The sequence below is a fragment of the Grampus griseus genome, assembly GCF_964374135.1.
Source record: "Grampus griseus genome assembly, chromosome: X".
NCBI classification, from domain to species: Eukaryota; Metazoa; Chordata; class Mammalia; order Artiodactyla; family Delphinidae; genus Grampus; species Grampus griseus.
Genome location: NC_138999.1, coordinates 111,517,248 through 111,537,184, shown reverse-complemented (window position 1 = coordinate 111,537,184; position 19,937 = coordinate 111,517,248). Strand labels below are relative to the sequence as shown.

The window sequence follows — 19,937 nt, the reverse complement described above, 5'->3', positions numbered from 1 at the left end:
TATACATATACATATGTTCCCATATCTCTTCCCTCTTGCGTCTCCCTCCCTCCCACCCTCCCTATCCCACCCCTCTAGGTGGTCACAAAGCACCGAGCTGATCTCTCTGTGCTATGCGGCTGCTTCCCACTAGCTATCTATTTTACATTTGGTAGTGTATATATGTCCATGCCAACTCTCTGACTTCGTCCCAGTTTACCCTTCCCCCTCCCCGTGTCCTCAAGTCCATTCTCTATGTCTCCGTCTTTATTCCTGTCCTGCCCCTAGGTTCTTCAGAACCTTTTTTTTTTTTTTAGATTCCATATATATGTGTTAGCATACGGTATTTGTTTTTCTCTTTCTGACTTACTTCACTCTGTATGACAGTCTCTAGGTCCATCCACCTCACTACAAATAACCCAATTTCGTTTCTTTTTATGCCTGAGTAGTATTCCATTGTATATATGTGCCACATCTTCTTTATCCATTCGTCTGTTGATGCACACTTAGGTTGCTTCCATGTCCTGGCTATTGTAAATAGAGCTGCAATGAACATTGTGGTACATTACTATTTTTGAATTAGGGTTTTCTCAAAGTATATGCCCAGTAGTGGGATTGCTGGGTCATATGGTAGTTCTATTTTTAGGTTTTTAAGGAACCTCCATATTGTTCTCCATAGTGGCTGTATCAATTTACATTTCCACCAATAGTGCAAGAGGGTTCCCTTTTCTCCACACCCTCTAGGCATTTACTGTTTGTAGATTTTTTGATGATCGCCATTCTGACTGGTGTGAGGTGATATCTCATTGTAGTTTTGATTTGCATTTCTCTAATGATTAGTGATGTTGAGCATCCTTTCACGTGTTTGTTGGCAGTCTGTATATCTTCTTTGGAGGAATGTCTATTTAGGTCTTCTGCCCATTTTTGGATTGGGTTGTTTGGTTTTTTTGATATTGAGCTGCATGAGCTGCTTGTAAATTTTGGAGATTAATCCTTTGTCAGTTGCTTCATTTGCAAATATTTTCTCCCATTCTGAAGGTTGTGTTTTTATCTTGTTTATGGTTTCCTTTGCTGTGCAAAAGCTTTTAAGTTTCATTAGGTCCCATTTGTTTATGTTTGTTTTTATTTCCATTTCTTTAGAAGGTGGGTCAAAAAGGATCTTGCTGTGATTTATGTCATAGAGTGTTCTGCCTATGTTTTCCTCTAAGAGCTTTATAATGTCTGGCCTTACATGTAGGTCTTTAATCCATTTTGAGTTTATTTTTGTGTATGGTGTTAGGGAGTGTTCTAATTTCATTCTTTTACATGTAGCTGTCCACTTTTCCCAGCACCACTTACTGAAGAGGCTGTCTTTTCTCCATTGTATATTCTTGCCTCCTTTATCAGAAATAAGGTGACCATATGTGCATGGGCTTATCTCTGGGCTTTCTATCCTGTTCAATTGATCTATATTTATGTTTTTGTGCCAGTAGCATACTGTCTTGATTACTGTGTTGCTTGGATTTTGATTGGGATTGCACTGAATCCAGAAATTAGGTTGGAAATAACCTATATCTTGACAATATAAAGTCATCCTATCCATAAACACTAATCTCTCCATTTATTTAGTTCTTTGATTTCGTTCATCAGAGTTTTGTAGTTTTCCTCATATAGATCTCATATGTATTTTGTTACATCTATACCTAAGTATTTCATTTTTGTTGTGTTAATATAAATGGTAGTATGTTTTGAATTTCGAATTCCACTTATTCATTTTTGGTATATAGCAAAGCAACCGACTTTTGTATATTAACTTTTTTATATATCCTGCAACCTTGCTATAAGTGCTTATTAGTTCCAGGAGTTTTTCTATCAGTTCTTTCAGATTTTCTCCATAGATGACCATGTCCTCTGCAAACAAAGGCAATTTTATTTTTTCCTTCCCATTGTATGTTCATCTTATTTCCTTTTCTTGTCTGATTGCATTAACTAGGACTTCCAGTACAATGTTGAAAAAACAGTGGTAAGAGGGGACATCCTTGCCTTGTTCTTAATGGGAGAGATTCAAGTTTCTCACCACGATGTATGATGTTAGCTATAAGTTTTTTGTAGATGTTCATTATCAAGTTGAGGAAGTTCTCTCTTCCTAGTTTACTGAGATTTTTTTAATCATGGATAGGTGCTGGATTTTGTCAAATACCTTTTCTGCATCTATTGATACTTCCATGTGACTTTAACCTCTTTAACTTGTTAATGTAATGGATAACATTAATTGATTTTCGAATGTTGAACCACCCTTGCATACCTGGGATAAATTCCACTTGATTGTGGTGTATTTCTTTTTAATACATTCTTGGATTTGATTTACTAATATTTTGTTAAGGATTTTTGCATCTGTGTTCATGAGAGTTATCAGTCTGTGCTTTCTTTTCTTGTAATGTCTTTGTATGGTTTTGGTATCAGGGGAATGCTGACTTCATAGAATGAGTTAGGAAGTATTCCCTCTGTTTCTATCATCTGGAAGAGATTGTAGAAATTTTGTATTATTCCTTCCTTAAATGTTTAAAAGAATTCAGTAGTAAACTTATGTGGGCCTAGTACTTTCTGTTTTAGAGAATTATTAATTATTGATTCAATTTCATTAAGAGATAGAGGCCTATTCAAGTTGTCTACTTTTTTTTTTTTTTTTTTGGCGGTACACGGGCTTCTCACTGTTGTGGCCCCTCTCCGGATGTGCAGGCTCAGCGGCCATGGCTCACAGGCCTAGCCGCTCCGTGGCATGTGGGATCTTCCCAGACGGGGGCACGAACCCATGTCCCCTGCATCGGCAGGTGGACTCTCAACCACTGCGCCACCAGGGAAGCCCTGTCTTCTTTTTTATATTAGAGTATAGTCGCTTTACACTGCCATGTCAGTTTCTGCTGTACAGAAAAGTGAATCGGCCATACATATACATATGCTTTTTAGATTTCCTTCCCATGTTTACTTCTTGTGTGTGTTTTAACAGATTGTGTATTTCAAGGAGTTGGCCCACTTCATCTAGGTTATCAAATGTTGGACATAAAGTTGTTCATAATGTTCCTTTATTATCCGTTTAATGTCCATAGGATCTATAGTGATATCCTCTCTTTCATTTTGGACATTAGTAGTTTGTGTCTTCTTTATTTTTTTCTTAGTTAAACTGGCTAGAGGTTTATCAATTTTACTGAAGGAACCAGCTTTTGGTTTCATAAATTTTCTGTTGAGTTCCTATTTTCTATTTAATTGATTTCTGATCTTTTTTTATGATATCTTTTCTTCTGCTTACTTTAGATTTAATTTGCTCTTCTTTTTCTAGGTTCCTAAGGTAGAAGCTCAGATAATTGATTTTAGATCTTTCTTCTTTTTAGATCTTTTCTAATCTATGTATTCAATGCTATACATTTCCCTCTAAGCATGGCTTTCACTGCATCTCACAAATTTTGAGAGTTGTGTTTTTATTTCCATTTATTTCAAATATTTTTAAATTTCTCTTGAGATTTCTTCTTTGACTCGTGCCTTTTAGATGTGTGTTGTTTGATCTCCAGGTATTTTGGAATTTTCCATCTATCTTTCTGTTATTGATTTCTAGTTTAATTTCATTGTGGTCTGATAGCATACCTAGTGTGATTTCTATTCTTTTAATGTGTTCAGATGTGTTTTATGATGCAGAATGTGATCTATCTTGGTGCATGTTGCATGTGTGCTTGAGAAGAATGTGTAATCTGCCTTTGTTAAATGAAACAGTCTATACATGTCAACTGTATCCAGTTAATTTATGGTGCTGTTGAGTTCAACTGTGTCATTACTGATATTCTTCCTACTGGATTGTTCCACTTTTGATAGAGAGGTATGAAGTCTCTATAATAGTGGATTCATCTATTTTTTCCTTGCAGTTCTACCAGGTTTTGCTTCACTTATTTTGACACACTATTGTTAGGCTCATACACATTGTTTGTTATGTCTTCTTGTAGTACTAACCCCTTTATCACTATGTAATGCCCCTCTTTAGCCCTGATAACTTTCCTTGGTCTGAATTCAGCTCTGTCTAAAATTAATATAGCTACTTTTACTTTTTTTTGATTAGTGTTAGCATAGTGTCTTTCTCCATTCCTTTACTTTTAATCTATATGTATATTTATATTTAAAGTGTGTTTCTTAAAGATACCACTATAGTTGTTTCTTGTTTTTTTATCACTCTGACAATCTCTGAATTTTAATTGTATTTAGACCACTGATGTTTAAAATGATTATTGATGTAGTTGGATTAATATCCACCATATTTGTTACTGTTTTCTATTTATTGCTCTTGTTCTTTGTTCTTCCTTTTTTCTTCTACACTTTCCCAGCCCTTTGTGGTTTTAATTGAGCATTTGATATGATTCTACTTTCTCTTCTTTGTTAGCATATTGGTTATACTTCTTTTTTATTACTTTTTTAGTGGTTGCCCTAGAGTTTGCAATTTACATTTATGACTAATCCAAGTCCACTTTCAAATAACACTATACCAGTTTGTGGGTAGTGCAAATACCTTATGATAACATAATCCCAATTCCTTCCTCCCATTCCTTGTATCATTGCTGTCATTAATTTCACTTATACATAAGCGCACGCACGCACACACACACACACACGCATACATAATTGAACGCATTGTCAGTATTATTTTGAACAAACTATTATCTGTTAGCTCAAGCATAAGAAAAATTAAAGTTTTTATTTTGCCATCACTTTTTCCTTCTTTAATGTTCTTCCTTTCTTTATGTAGATCCAAGTTTCTGACTTATCTCATTTTTCCTCTGTCTTAGGAACTTCTTTTAACATTCCTTGCAAGGCAGGCCTAATAGCAACAAATTCCCTCAATTTTTCTTTGAGAAAGTATTTCTCCTTCACTTTTGAAGGATAATTTCACAAGGTACAGAATTCTAAGTTGGTGGATTTTTTTTTCTCTTAACACTTTGACTATTCTCTCTATTCTATTCTTGCTTGCATGATTTCTGAGGAGAAGTAGCATGTAATTCTTATCTTTGCTTCTCTATAGGTAAGGTGTTTTTTTTCCTCTGGCTTCTTTCAATATTGTTTCTTTCTCTTTGATTTTCTGAAATTTGAATGTTATATGTTTTGGCATTTATCCTGCTTGATGCTCTCTGAGATTCCTGGATCTGTGGTTTGGTGTCTAACATTAATTTAGACATGTTCTCAGTCATTATTATTTTACATATTGTTTCTGTTTCTCTCTTTTTTCTCCTTCTGATATTCTCATTATGTATACATTACATCTTTGTAATTGTCTCACAATTCTTGCATTTTCTGTTCTTGGGGGGGTAATTTTTTTTCTTTTTTCTTTTCAGTTTAGGAGGTTTCTATTGTCATATCCTCAAGCTCAGAAATTCTTTCCCCAGCCATGCCCAATCTACTAATAAGTCCATCAAGGGGATTTTTCATTTCTGTTAGTGTTTTTGATCTCTGGTGCCATGCAGCTTGTGGGAATCTTAGTTCCCCAACCAGGGACTGAAACTGGGCCCTCAGCAGTGAAAGCACATAGTCCTAACCACTGGACCACCAGCAAATTCCCAATAATAGTTGTTTTAAATTCCCTGTCTGATAACTCCAACATTTCTGCCATATCTGACTCTGGTTCTGATCCTTGTTCAGTCTCTTCAAACTATGTTTTTTAGTATGCCTTGTAATTTTTTGTTGAAATCTGGACATGATGTACTAGGTGAAAGGAACTCTGTTAAATAGGACTTTTGTGGTATTGTGGTAAGATGTGGTGGGAGGAGAATCATTTTATAGTCCTATGATTAGGTCTCAGTCTTTTAGTGAGCCTATACCTCTGGACTTTGAACTTCACAAGTGTTTCTCAGTTTTTTCTCCCCCTTTAGGTGGGACAGAATGGCTAGAGGGGTCTGGAGCTGGTTGGTTCCCTGGGTTGGTTAGGCTCTGGTACTACCCCAGTATGTTAGGCTATGGTAAAATCATTTCTTCTGAAGGCAGCCCTTTTAAAGAAGAATATGATGCTCTGACATATCTCAAGAGGGTTTCTTTTTCCCCTCCCCTGCTGGAAGCACATAGGAATTTTTCTCCAGTGTTCACTCTGAGGACCAGGTGGAGCCCCTGGAGATAAAACTCACAAAAGTGTAGGGACCTAGCTATGACTGGGTCTCCCTGGAGTTTTTAACTCTCAGACTTATTTACACTGAGCCTACAGCAAATTGCCAAGTACAGTTTAGGTTTTCCTACCTTGGCACTGTTTCCTGTGGCAATATCTGCTCATGGGTTTCTGTTCTGGTAAGTTGTGATTCTCTGTATTCACCTGTTTGTCTCTCCAATTTTGGGTGTATGAGTTTGCCCTCTTACTTCACTCCTCTGTTGTATCTAAGAAGAATTGTTGGTTTTTTTCAGCTTGTTCAGCTTTTTACTTGTTGTTAGGATGGAGTGGTGACTTCTAAGCTCCTTAAATGCTAGACCATAAACTGGAAGTTTTTTTTCTTTTGGCCTCATTGCACGGCTTGTGGGATCTTAGTTCCCCAACCAGGGATCGAACCCGGGCCCTCAGCAGTGAAAGCGCAGAGTCCTAAGCACTGGACCACCAGGGAATTCCCCAGGAAGTCTTGTGTCTTAATTTTTACATTTACCTTTCCTCTATAGGATCAGTTAAGGCTGCATTTTTAAAAAATAACTGTCAGCCAAATTATTGTGTGGACAGTCATCAGTTCAAGACAATTAGCCTTCTATTTTATTATTACAGGCTCTTATTATTTGCAGCATTTCAAGTAAAAGTAAGTGATGTTACCTAGAAATATTTTACTGATGTTTGAGGTGAAGAATTTGAAACACAATGAGGACTTTTGTGTGTTGGAATTCTGTGTTCATTTACAAAAACGAGTCTTTGTGCTTTTGTGTCCATCTCTTGCTACCATGGCCAACTCAGATCTAAAGTTTCTCATTGAGAGGCTTTTTATACATGTCAATTTAAAACACCAAGTTTTCATGGTACTAAGGTGAACCACAACGGAATCTGGATATATGGTTTTTACTCCTTTGTATTGATTGTTTAGCCTTAGTATCACAGGCAGAAGCTCTGAAAGAAGAAAATGACAGCCTCCGTTGGCAGCTTGATGCCTACCGGAATGAGGTGGAACTGCTAAAGCAAGAACAAGGCAAAGCCCACAGAGAAGATGACCCAAACAAGGAACAGCAGCTGAAACTCCTGCAGCAAGCCCTGCAAGGAATGCAACAGGTAAAGACATTTTGGTCCTCCGAGCTTTTTGGAAGGATAGTAATCAGCTCCTCACTTGTAAAAGGGCCCCTGCAAGCAAATAGAATAGCAAACCTCTTATTTTCTTGGTATTGTGTTCTCTGGCATGGCTGAGGAAGGGATTATCTATTGTAGTTCATGAAATATTCTGGTAAATGCAGAGATAGCAATGGATCACCAATTTTCAAAGAATGTGCATTCAGTAAAAAATACTTAACAATAAAACTACACTGAGCATAACCTAATCTTTTCTTTATGCTACGGAATGTACTTTGGGATTTGGACAGGGTCTCAAGGTCATTATGACGAACCTTAATTACTTAGATATGCAACAGTGCTGGTGAATAAGTATCTAGCTGACACAATGCTAAATAATACAGTCTTTTAGAAGAAATGGCGAAAATCCTACCCTTGATTTGGTTGGAAGGAGGGGTGTTATGGGTTTTTCAGTATCAGTGCTTTTGGGCACATAATACCAATGTGCTTTTGTTTTGTTTTGTTTTCAGTCATTTATGTGAATGAGTTTACCAGCACTTTATCCCAAGTATAAAAAGTAAAGTAAACAAGTGCATCCAACTGTAATTGCATTCAAATACAACATTGTGTAACGGATGGTCAATATCTAGAAGTTTTATGTAACCACCACAGCAAGCCTACTATTTAAAAGATATCAACATCTGTTTCCATTATAGTAAAGGAGTAGTACCGAGTAAGGGTACTATCCTCTTCTGTCTTGCCAGACTACCAGCCATTTTCCTCACAACTTAAACTGTCCAATAATTTTTTAATTGTGTGCCTTGGAATTATCTAGGGCAAAGCTTATTGATGTTTAGAAATCACAAATTGTGAACAGGGAGTCTCTTCTGGCACTAAGAGCCCCATGTTCCTATTACTTCTGCTATCATTGTCTTCCTATGTGACAAGCAATATCACATTAATATTTCACCTTTCCTATTAACAAAATGTGTGAAGTAATGCTTACCTTCCTTTTACTGTCACCGTGGAGTTTAATTAGATCAGGGATCTAGTTTAATTACATCAAATATCTTTCCACCAAAAAATACATCTCCTCAGCTAGACTTCAAAGAATTTCAACCATGTACATCGTACTGTGTCTTTTAGCTCTCCCAATGGTCTTTTGCAAGCCTCTGAAAAGCAAAACTTTGAAAACATTTTCTTGTTGTTGTTTTCCCCTCTTACCTTGATTTGAAACCACTCCACATAAGAATGGAGTGGTTCGGGCTTCCCTGGTGGCGCAGTGGTTGGGAGTCTGCCTGCCGATGCAGGGGACACGGGTTCATGCCCCGGTCCGGGAGGATCCCACATGCCGCGGAGCGGCTGGGCCCGTGAGCCATGGCCACTGGGCCTGTGCGTCCGGAGCCTGTGCTCCGCAATGGGAGAGGCCACAACAGTGAGAGGCCCGCGTACCGCAAAAAAAAAAAAAAAAAAAAAAAAGAATGGAGTGGTTCAATTTAAAACTAATGAACTTTTTTTTCATTCCATCACTTCAAAAACTTCGGTGAGACAATTAGGTCTCTACCTCCTGAAAAATTAATTTTACTCATTTTGATTACTTTTTATTGGACAGTAGCCTTGTAAACAATGGTAAAATTTCTCCCATCTTATCCCCGATAGATGTATAGTCTAATATGATGGTTAAGAGCATAGGCTGTGGGGTTGACTCAACCTGGGTTTAAGTCCCAGCTCTGGCACTGACTATCTGAATAGTCTTAGGCAAACCATTAAACCTCTCTAACCTTCAGGCTTATGTATCATAGTTTTATTGTGAGGCTTAAATGAGATCATGCATATGAAACCCTTTGCCCAATACTTGGCACATGTTAGATGCTAAATACATAGTATTTGTAGTAATCATTAATGATGAACCCAGTTCCTTGCCTACTGATAAGGGAACTAACATTTGTGAAATTTGGATTCTTTACTACTTTTCTCACAGAAATTGAACTTGGCTTGGAAAATGGCTATTTGTAAGAATGCTTTACACATCAAGTTCAGTTCTATGCCAAAATCAAGATATTGTCCACATAGTATTAACTGCACCCTACCTTTACATCTGGCTGGAATAGGAAAGTTAAGTGATTAGATCAATTAGTTTCTCAGACTCTTTCTAAAATATGAACAAATCCAAAAGATTCATAAGAGCCAGATAAAATAACTTCAAGTGAAAAGTATCTTGATTTTCCCTTTAGTATCTTTGCATGGAGAAATGGTTGTGTGTACTGGGGGAAAGTGAGGCAGGCCTGCCTAATATCTAACTTCAGCCAGTGTTTTTAAGTGAAGTGTGGCTTCTTAAGACTTGATTGTCTTTGGTCTTTCTTGTAGCATCTACTCAAAGTCCAAGAGGAATACAAAAGGAAAGAAGCTGAACTTGAAAAAATCAAAGATGACAAGTTACAGGTGGAAAAAATGTTGGAAAATCTTAAAGAAAAGGTACATGAGTACTAAGTGACCCTTTTCCCTTTCCCCCCTTCCCCCTTTTCAGTGACAATGAAAATGCCCTGGAAGCTCCTACCAATAGGTATCAATGTGGAATGGTTGGTTGATTGGGGATTAAAAGCCCTTCTCCAGGGTAATTCTTGAATCAAGGGCTCTGCTTTTAGGTATGAGTCCTTGGCATTTCTAAAGGTTCTGGAGAGTACACTTTTCAATGAATAAAATGTCCATCCATCCCTAACATTCCTCAGTCTTCCTTCTTGGAGAAGATCAGAGTATACACCTCATCCCTGCTTCATCTAGTCAAGGAAATAGCAACATAGAAAGCCCGTGTGACACAAAATACTTTCAATTAAGCGTTTCATTAAACGAAGGAACACAAGTACAACAGAACATTGACATGTCTTTGCCGACACTCCATCTAGTGTAATAATGAGCTGCTGCAGGTTGAAACAGCCAAAACCAAAAGGGGGGAAACTTAGAAAGCAAACAAGGAGACACATTATTCTAAAGCTAGATAATAGCAACTGGGAAGGCAAAATGGGACTTTGCCTAATGAGAGCCTGCAGCCATAGAACCTCCAGTGAGGACCTCTGAGAAAGTCCACGAACTTCTAGATGGATTAATGTATCTCAACCATGCATCAGGTGCCCAGTCTATTTAAGGTATGTAAAGTCTACTGATGGCGTCTCCCTGTCACACCTCTCTAATTTCCTTTATGCCTGAACAGTCAAGTGAACTTATCCTCTGGAAAGAAAGGCCCATTGACCATAGCTGCCTGACTTAATGTCTCAGAAGAAAGAGAAGATTAGGGTGCTTCCCTGGTGGCGCAGTGGTTAAGAATTTGCCTGCCAATGCAGGGGACACGGGTTCGAGCCCTGGTCCGGGAAGATCCCACATGCTGCGGAGCAACTAAGCCTGTGCACCACAACTACTGAGCCTGCGCTCTAGAGCCCACAAGCCACGACTGCTGAGCCCACGTGCCACAACTACTGAAGCCCACTCACCTGGAGCCTGTGCTCCGCAACGGGAGAGGCCACCTCAATGAGAGGCCCACGCGCCACAGTGAGGGGTGCCCCCCCTCACTGCAACTGGAGAAGGCCCACGTAGCAACGAAGACCCAGCACAACCAAAAATAAATAAAGAAAAATAACAAAGAAAAAAAAAGAGAGAAGATTAGGAGCTTAGACCAAGAGCCAGAAATCAATTCCACAGTTCTACGGTTCCACAAGAGCTTGTGCTTTTTCTCTTCTGTGCTCAGGGCAGGAAGATGCAATGCATACAGGCCCTGGGTGTGTTTGCCAGCATAGTGACTTCCCCCAGAGTGCCATTAAGAACTGGCAACCTGGGGGCTTCCCTGGTGGCGCAGTGGTTGAGAGTCCGCCTGCCGATGCAGGGGACACGGGTTCGTGCCCCGGTCCGGGAAGATCCCACATGCCGTGGAGCGGCTGGGCCCGTGAGCCATGGCCGCTGAGCCTGCGCGTCCAGAGCCTCTGCTCCGCAACGGGAGAGGCCACAGCAGTGAGAGGCCCGCGTACCGCAAAAAAAAAAAGAACTGGCAACCTTGGTGTAATTGAAACAAATGATTGAAAGTGTGAAGTGTTTTCTTCCGGAGGCCATTTGCAATATGCTTTTAATTTTTCCACTTCATAAAACCAACTCACTTTCCAGTTTTGTGGGTGTTACTAAAGAAATGAGCATAATCCCAGACAAATTCATTTATCAAGCATTTAATTGAAAAGTGCCAAAGCTGCTCTATTTAGCAGGACTTTCCTCATACGATCAGAGCTTCTAAAATGTCCCAGAGCTGCTACTTAGCTCTGTTTCCCTTCTTGCATAAGATGGAGTGTGTGTGTAGTGTAGCCAGAAGACGCTAGATGAACGTGGGGTTATCCTAATGACATCAAGCTTAAAATCACTCTTCAGGATTGACATCACAAATTGACTTGAGGACATTTTCGTGTAAGCAGCTCTCTGCTTTGTAAAGTATTTCATTTAAAGAAGTGAAGGGTCAAATGGCATTGAAAAATCTTGCAATATTATACCTGAGTCTAAGTGTTTCCCATTTGCAACTAAATATACCTTGAAGTGGCAGCTAAAGAGGACAGGGAGAGAAATCCAACTGATAATCAGAAAAATGTGAGTCAGAATATGTTTCTGTCCTGCTATTTTAAGTGAGGTTTCCTTCAGGGAAAGTCATGACAGTTCATTATAATCTGATCTTCTCTGGGAAGCTGATTTGTGACCAAATATTTCAAACTGTCACAATTAGGTTAGGAAGCAAAGTACCATCACATTAGACTGCAAAAATAATTCCAGGTTGAAAGGAAAGCAATAAGTTTTGGTGAGGAAGGACATTTTTTCTTTTTGTTTGGGTTTCTTGACAGTAAACCACAGTGTGAGTTATTGTCAGTGTTTTGCAATATAACAATGTGACTTATGTCTGTCTTACTGCAGAAAGAACTAGCTCTTGGAATCTGCTAGTAAAATTCAAGGTGATATCATGAACCCTCCCTTGAATTCTGATCGCCCATTTCCTACTACCTTATTGGCCATTCTACCCTTTAAAAGAGCCATTAAACTTTTTTTTCCAGTTTGTTTCCTTTTCATTTATTTTTAATTTAACATTTTAACTGTGTGCTTCTCTTTAAATGAAGTTTATGTTATAAACACTCTGAGATCATTCCATTATTTCCAGTTTTAGGAAAATACTATTCCTCTCTTTTCTGTAACTGTTGAATATGCTTCATAGTAATTCATAATGTTTTATTTTTATTATTTTTCATGATTAATACTGTCATCTGTGAAATTAGTTGTTTTATTTGTGGGGATCTAATTTTTTCTGAATTGATGATGTATCTTAATAAAGCAGCTTCATATTTGTTTATAAAAAAATTCAAGGTGATAAGCATCCCTTCAATATACCTTCTAATTTTTTAAATGCCAGCTATAATAAAACTGAAGTCAGCTTTCAGTAAGGCTACATTTTGATTCAAGATGGCTAAAACTTCTCAGGGTGTCTACATATCTTAAATGAACCCCCATCTGTTAAACTCTCACACTTAAGAAATGGCTTACTGGATCATTTAATGTTTTAAGGGGGTTAGAAGCACATGTACAGCCCGTGGCTTAGAAGTGAGCCAGCAGTTTAAATCAAACTTGGCATGATGGTTACTGACTGGATTGGATTCTAAAGACCAAAGATTGAATAGGTCATCAAGAAAGGTTTCCCTTCTGACTACAGCCTGGAAGCCTGTAAATCCACAAAACAACATGTCTTGCAGCAAAGACCATTAGTTTCATTCAGGGGCAGCATCCTGGAAGCTTTGAAGGCATCTTTAAAGAAAAAAGAAGGAAACCTGTCCCTGCTGAGGGCTTTTGGAAGGAAAGAAGTGACGAAGCATCCGAGTCATCCATGATCTGCTCCCCGCTCCGGAACATTTCCCCAGCACTCTCTTTTACAACAGCAGCGAGACTGAAGCACTGATTTCTTTTATTCCTTCTTCTGAAGGCTCCTGCTTCACATTTATAATACAGAAAAGATGTTCTCAGTACCCAAAGAGAGAAAGAAAAACCCGAGAACGGTCTGGAGGCATTTTTCAGTTTGGCTGCTGGTCATGGATTTCACCTGAGTATCTCTTATGAAACATACCCACTATGCTCAGAAAGAGAAAACTTTCAACAACAAAGAAGTCCACTGTCATGGTCATTTCTTGCTGTAAAGTCATAAATATCCTAATTGATAATGTCCTTATCAGAGAAAAGAGAGAGAGAGCTGATAGTCAATAAATAGAGGCTCTAATTTTTAGTTCAAGAGCCAACAGTTGATTACCTGTGAGTGGATCGGCTACACTGTAGATTCTCCATTCCAATATGGGACTGACCTTTAGCATAGTGTGGACCTAAAATAAAAAAGAATGGTCCTGGGCTTCCCTGGTGGCGCAGTGGTTGAGAGTCCGCCTGCCGATGCAGGGGACACGGGTTCGTGCCCCGGTCTGGGAAGATCCCACATGCCGCGGAGCAGCTGGGCCCGTGAGCCATGGCCGCTGAGCCTGCACGTCCGGAGCCTGTGCTCCACAGCAGGAGAGGCCACAACAGTGAGAGGCCCGCGAACCGCAATGAAGAGTGGCCGCCTCTCGCCACAACTAGTGAAAGCCCTCGCACAGAAACGAAGACCCAACTCAGCCAAAAATAAATAAATAAATTGAAAAAAAAAAAAAAAAAGAATGGTCCTTTTCACATTGGGTGGCCTGGGATGAAATCCTGGCTCTACCATTTTCTAGCAATGTGATCTTAGGCAAGTTACCCGATTTATCTGAGCCTCACTTTCCTCACCTGTAGAATGGAGATAAAACATACCTAACAGTACCTGGCATCTTACAGACAATAAATGTTGGGTCTGGTTCCCCAGACTACTTGCATAGAGTCAAGAATGATAAAGGCAGAAGGGAAAAAAAAGACTAGTGAAGATGAATGTCTAAATTTGTGTGTGTGTTTTGAAGGCTTATAAGGAAGCTTTGGATTATTGGTGATGCTTTTGTAATTTATGCTATTTTTCCTCCCATTCAATAAGCAAAATTGCACAGTATTGCTTTCGAGGTGCCGTTAAGAAGTTCCCTGTTGTATAATTGAAACCAAGTCTATTACCATATAAGGTGCACTGACCCAGGAGACATATTATTCCCACAGGAAAGCTGTGCCTCTAGACTGTGTGCATCGAGCCAGGATAGTGACTACCCTCTGGAGAAGACCCTGAACAGCTGTCCTATCAAATCTGAACGCGAAGCACTGCTAGTGGGTAAGGAAGCTAACACACACATTCAACGGATAGAGTGCAGTGGAGTGGGGGGAAGGATTAACCTAAGATGCATAAGCACATGCCAAGCATTTATGAAGCATGACAGTGCAAGGACCCAGAGTCCTGAAGACAACAGGGTAAGAACAAGTACAGATTTCAATCAAAACGGTAATAGCGGCTCCCAGCCCTCTTCAAACTCCTGGTGACCACTGCCACATCCAGTGTGTCAGTATAAGTGCTATGCTAAGAGGGGATCCACTGGAGAAACACGTTGTAGATTTTTTAAATCTCTAAGCAAAGATAGGTGAGCCCTCTCACTCCCACTCAAGGGACAGTGCAGACATTGTTTGGCAGAGAGCTTCTCCAGATGGGCCTCCGGAGAAGGTGTGTGTCTCTCTCCTGTCTTTCCAGGTTACTGGCAGGCGACACAGGAGGCTGTCTGTGGGGTGTTGGACCCTGGTGGGCTCTGATGAGATAAATGCTACAATTGCTCTCGTTACATAAAAATTTTTTCACAGAGGCAAGATAGCATAAGTGGTTAATGAATCAGACAGAACTGGCTTTCTGTCTTGACCCCACCATTTCCATCCTGAGCTTCAGTTCTTCCGTCTGCAAAATGGGCATAATAATATTACCTGTCTAAAAGTAGCTGCAAGTATTAAATACGACAATTCATCTAAATCACTAAACACAGTGCCCAGCCCACAGTAAGCCCTCAATAAATGAGAAACATTTTGCACTTACAGCACTATTCACAAATGCTTGTTGACTTTATATTCTATTTGGAGAACAGTGGCAGATTGAGCCCCTTTAAAATGACTAAAATATTCAGTCATTTAAAAGGGGCTAATCTTGGGCCTCAGCAGATAATCCCAGCTGCCTTCTAGGAAGCTGAGCCACACTGTAGCCTCACCCCAGTCTCAAAAGTTCTCCACACTAATTAGCTTCTGCATATTTTAAAGATATATCCGCCTCCTTCAGTAATGGATATTGTACTCAGATTTAACACTTTGATATGTTAATAAAGATGCACAGGGGGATCTGCCAGTGAGTCTTCAAGAAGAGTGACAACTTATTTCCGTTTTCGAACTCAAAGTTCTTTAACAAATTGGCATGGCAACAGGGAGACCTGTCAGAGAAGAGCTATGGGTAGGAGGAAACCTCTGTAAATGGATAGTTCTAGAAACAAAGATTCTTAAGTGTTTAGTGTTTTGCTTTTTAAAGAAAGTAGTCTTGAACTCACAGAAAGGAAAATCTATTTTTTAAATTGGTTATTTGGGTGTGAACCCACAAAAACTCCTTCGTATTTTGAAATCTATGGAGTTACTTCTTGGCATTTGACAGGATTTCTTGACCATAGTATCTAGAATTCCTTTGAATATGGACTGTCTGCTTCAGAATTTAAGTTTCTCAGCTTGAGTCAGTGTTTAGAAATTCAATTTACCAAGTCATTTAAGAGTAAAGTAGGGCTTCCCTGGTGGCACAGTGGTTGAGAGTCCGCCTGCCGATGCAGGGGATGCGGGTTCGTGTCCCAGTCTGGGAAGATCCCACATGCCGCGGAGCGGCTGGGCCCGTGAGCCATGGCCGCTGAGCCTGCGCATCCGGAGCCTGTGCTCCGCAACGGGAGAGGCCACAGCAGTGAGAGGCCCGTACCGCAAAAAAAAAAAAAGAGTAAAGTAGTGTTATAAGTAATAGTATCCATTTTGAATAGAGTTTTGAACCCTACCATCAGTTCCTCCTGGATCCTCCAACCCACCCGCTTGCCATCTAATATTGGAGGACTTTTACAGAGAACTTATTTGAACTTTAAGCTACAATTTAAACTTGTGATATTCTTTGTCAGGTGCTTAAAGGGATATAGACAACTCATAGTTTATAAACCAAATCAAATTTAGCTTTTATTTCCTGGCAGTTTTCAGCAAACTAAGTTCTGGGTCTGTTTGATATATCTAAGATCTTATGAAAGGAGAGGAATTCAAAAAAAAAATAAAGAAAAAATAGTAGACTTTTGAACAATTTATATGCTGCCTGTTGCCAGAGAAAGAAGTAGTATTAGCACAATTAACCTGGTGGCCAGAATAATCAAGGCAGTATGTGTAGCTGCCAATCACTCTAGAGTTAGAAATCATGCACATCCCTGGAGGCTGTAAATTGCTATAAGAATTCTGTTACTTGAAGATATTCAGGGCTCTGAGGACAAACAGAATGCTAGTCACCACTTGAATGAAGGAAATGTTTGGCTTTTCTTTACAGACCTACTCACGGAATAAAACCCAAATACAATCAGCAGATTCTCTTGTGAGAGGCACAAGGTTAATCAGGCAAAGTACATGATTTGCACTTTTGCCACAACAGCAAGACATTAATAAATGCATAAGAGTTTAAAATCCAATTTAAAGATGGTTCAGAGGAACTGCAAAAACCCAGCACAATCTAAAGTCATTGTAAAAGTCTAAATTCATTGTAAAACGTAGAACTCAAATGGCGTTTAGCCATCATGAATGATGGAAGTGACTCCTCAAATGCCAGATTTTCTGCATGCGGTATAGTGCAGTGAGAGGCAATACACATAGTGGTTGAGAGCAACTGTCTGGATTCAAATACCTGCCACTTACCAGCTGTGTGACCTTGGGCAAGTTGCTTAAACTTTCTGTGGCTCAGTGTCTTCTCATCTGTGAAATGGGGATGGTAGGTAATACCTACCTCACAGGGTCGTTGTAAAGATTAAATGTGTAAAATATAAACTTAGAATAGTGCCCAGTACATAATATGATGTACATATGAGTTGACTCTTGCTAGACGCTATCATGTGGCATCTCAACAAATACAATGCTCAAGTGTAACCTCCATGCTATTGTCTCTATAGGGATTATCTCCACATTCCTTCATGTCCACCCATTTGGAGCAAGCATTGAATATATCTGCTCCTACTTGCACCGTCTTGATAATAAGGTATGTGGGGGCCTGAGATGGCCATGCAAGGCGATGTAGGGTTCTTTGTGAACAGGTGGCCTCACTCTCCTCAAGCACAAATAAGTCATTAGCAATCACTGTAAGGAAATTTCCCTCACCTATTCTCTCACTGTGATTCAGCGTAAAGTTTCTCTCTTGCTAATAGGGTGACCGTCTGTCCCTGTTTGCCTGGGACTGAAGGGTTTCCTGGGACTTGGGACTTCTAACGCTGACACCGGGGAAGTCCCGGGCAAACCTGAATGAATTGGCCACCCTACTTCCAAGATATATCTTAGAAGAATTTTCCTCCTTTTACTTTACATATCATATGCTAATTAACAAATATTTCTCACCAGTCAAACTTTTGCCCTGGGCCTTTAGCCATTAGCACTGCCATTATCTACAATGACACAATCAAGGCAGGGACAAAAAGAGTTGGAACAATAAGTCTGTAATACAGACTGCATATTTGCTCACAGCTGATCTCATGGGCCGGTTCCTTCCCTGAATGCTATCCTGTGGGGGAGCTCACAAAGCATCAAGAGCAAGGGTAAGTGCCAGTTCCCTGGAAAGTCAAGGATGCATCCTCATATAGGCAGGAGGGGACTCTTGACCCCTCAGAATAAATAAACTCATGATACAATTTTTTCAGAAGCAGCATTCAGTTAAAGCTGCTCATGGATTGTACTCACTATTTCATAGGATCTGGGCCTTTTGAGAAGTGCCATTGGAATGCAGACTTCTGACAGTTAGATGTCCAAAATGTTAAGCCATTTATGCATATATCCTCTTTTTCTTTTAACATCTTTTTTGGAGTATAATTGCTTTACAATGGTGTGTTAGTTTCTGCTTTATAACAAAGTGAATCAGTTATACATATACATATGTTCCCATATCTCTTCCCTCTTGCGTCTCCCTCCCTCCCACCCTCCCTATCCCACCCCTCTAGGTGGTCACAAAGCACCGAGCTGATCTCCCTGTGCTATGTGGCTGCTTCCCACTAGCTATCTACCTTATGTTTGGTAGTGTATATATGTCCATGCCTCTCTCTCACTTCGTCCCAGCTTACCCTTCCCCCTCCCCGTGTCCTCAGGTCCATTTTCTATGTCTGTGTCTTTATTCCTGTCCTGCCCCTAGGTTCTTCATGACCTTTTTTTTTTTTTTCTTAGATTCCATATATATGTGTTAGCGTACGGTATTTGTTTTTCTCTTTCTGACTTACTTCACTGTGTATGACAAACTCGAGGTCCATCCACCTCACTACAAATAACTCAATTTTGTTTCTTTTTATGGCTGAGTAATACTCCATTGTATATATGTGCCACATCTTCTTTATCTATTCATCGGTCAGTGGACACTTAGGTTGCTTCCATGTCCTGGGTATTGTGAATAGAGCTGCAATGAACATTGTGGTACATAAGCATATATCCTCTTAACAGAGGCACTGGCCCATTTGGTAATCCAGCTGTGGTGATACATCCTCCTCACGGCATTTGTTTTAGTTTTAGCTAGCACTTGCCTGGCATTTATCTCTGGGAAGTGATGCTATTCTGCAATTAAGCGGCCAGCCCATTGGCAGTGAAGGGAGGGATTCAATGTGAGCACCAGGACCAAGTGGTCTGTTGAGGTGGTTTGAAACTGAACTCTGTGTCAGTAAAAACGATCCGGTTTTTTTAATTGCAAAAATAATGCAAACATGTTCTCTTTAAAATGTAAGCAATATAGAACTACAGTAAAGGCAAAGGGAGAGTTCCCCACAGTCCCATCTCTCAAGGATAACCATTGTTAACAGTTTGGCATATCTTATTTCAGACCCTTTTTTATACATCTGCTGCACCTATATTGTATGTATATATCTATAAGCATTATAGATTTATGTTTTTTGAAATGGGGATTCAACTCTACTGATACTGTGCAGTGTGCTTCATTCACTCAACTGGATACAGTCCACTACTAGCACTGGGGAGAAGGCATGACCTCACTCCTAGTCTAGTGCCAGTTCCTCCTGAGCAGCTTCCTGCCAGGGTAGTACCAGGGCCTCCCAAAGAGAGCCTGCAATGGTACTATAAGAATTTGGGGGTCCCTTCTACCACCTTTATAAATATTTACTGTGACAGCAACTTGGGATTTCTTTAAGGATCCCATAGTGCTCTTCAGCCAAGCCCTAGTATCCAGGTTCACAGTTAGGAAAGTTGCTACTATGCTACTAACATAAAGGTGAAGCAAACCCTAAGGGTCAACAGATTTGTTTTTGTTTTTATATTGGTGTGTGTGTGTGTGTGTGTGTGTGTGTGTGTGTGTGTGTGTGTGTGTGTGTGTGTTTGTGACAGAGAGAGAGAGAGAGAGAGAGAGAGAGAGGAGTGGGGAGAGGGAGCAGAGAAGTAGGAACACAGAGCATTCTCTATTCCTGTCACTTTTCCTTTGTGAACTAAGACGGGTGTGAAGACTTCTGCTCTGGTGGCAGCCATTTCTGCCTCCCTCTCTTCCCCAAAGGCT

The 19,937-nt window shown here is 39.9% G+C and overlaps 1 protein-coding gene across 4 annotated transcripts in view; it reads left to right on the top strand.

Moving 5' to 3' along the window:
- Nucleotides 1-19,937, top strand: part of ENOX2 (ecto-NOX disulfide-thiol exchanger 2) — a 283,434-nt gene that overhangs the window by 261,273 nt on the left and 2,224 nt on the right. For all 4 annotated transcript variants that reach the window (XM_082681777.1, XM_082681774.1, XM_082681776.1 and 1 more), the window contains 4 exons: nt 7,038-7,219; nt 9,581-9,688; nt 14,381-14,489; nt 17,356-17,441. In XM_082681777.1, the coding sequence (XP_082537903.1) occupies nt 7,038-7,219; nt 9,581-9,688; nt 14,381-14,489; nt 17,356-17,441 (485 nt within the window). The remainder of the gene's footprint in view (nt 1-7,037; nt 7,220-9,580; nt 9,689-14,380; nt 14,490-17,355; nt 17,442-19,937) is intronic.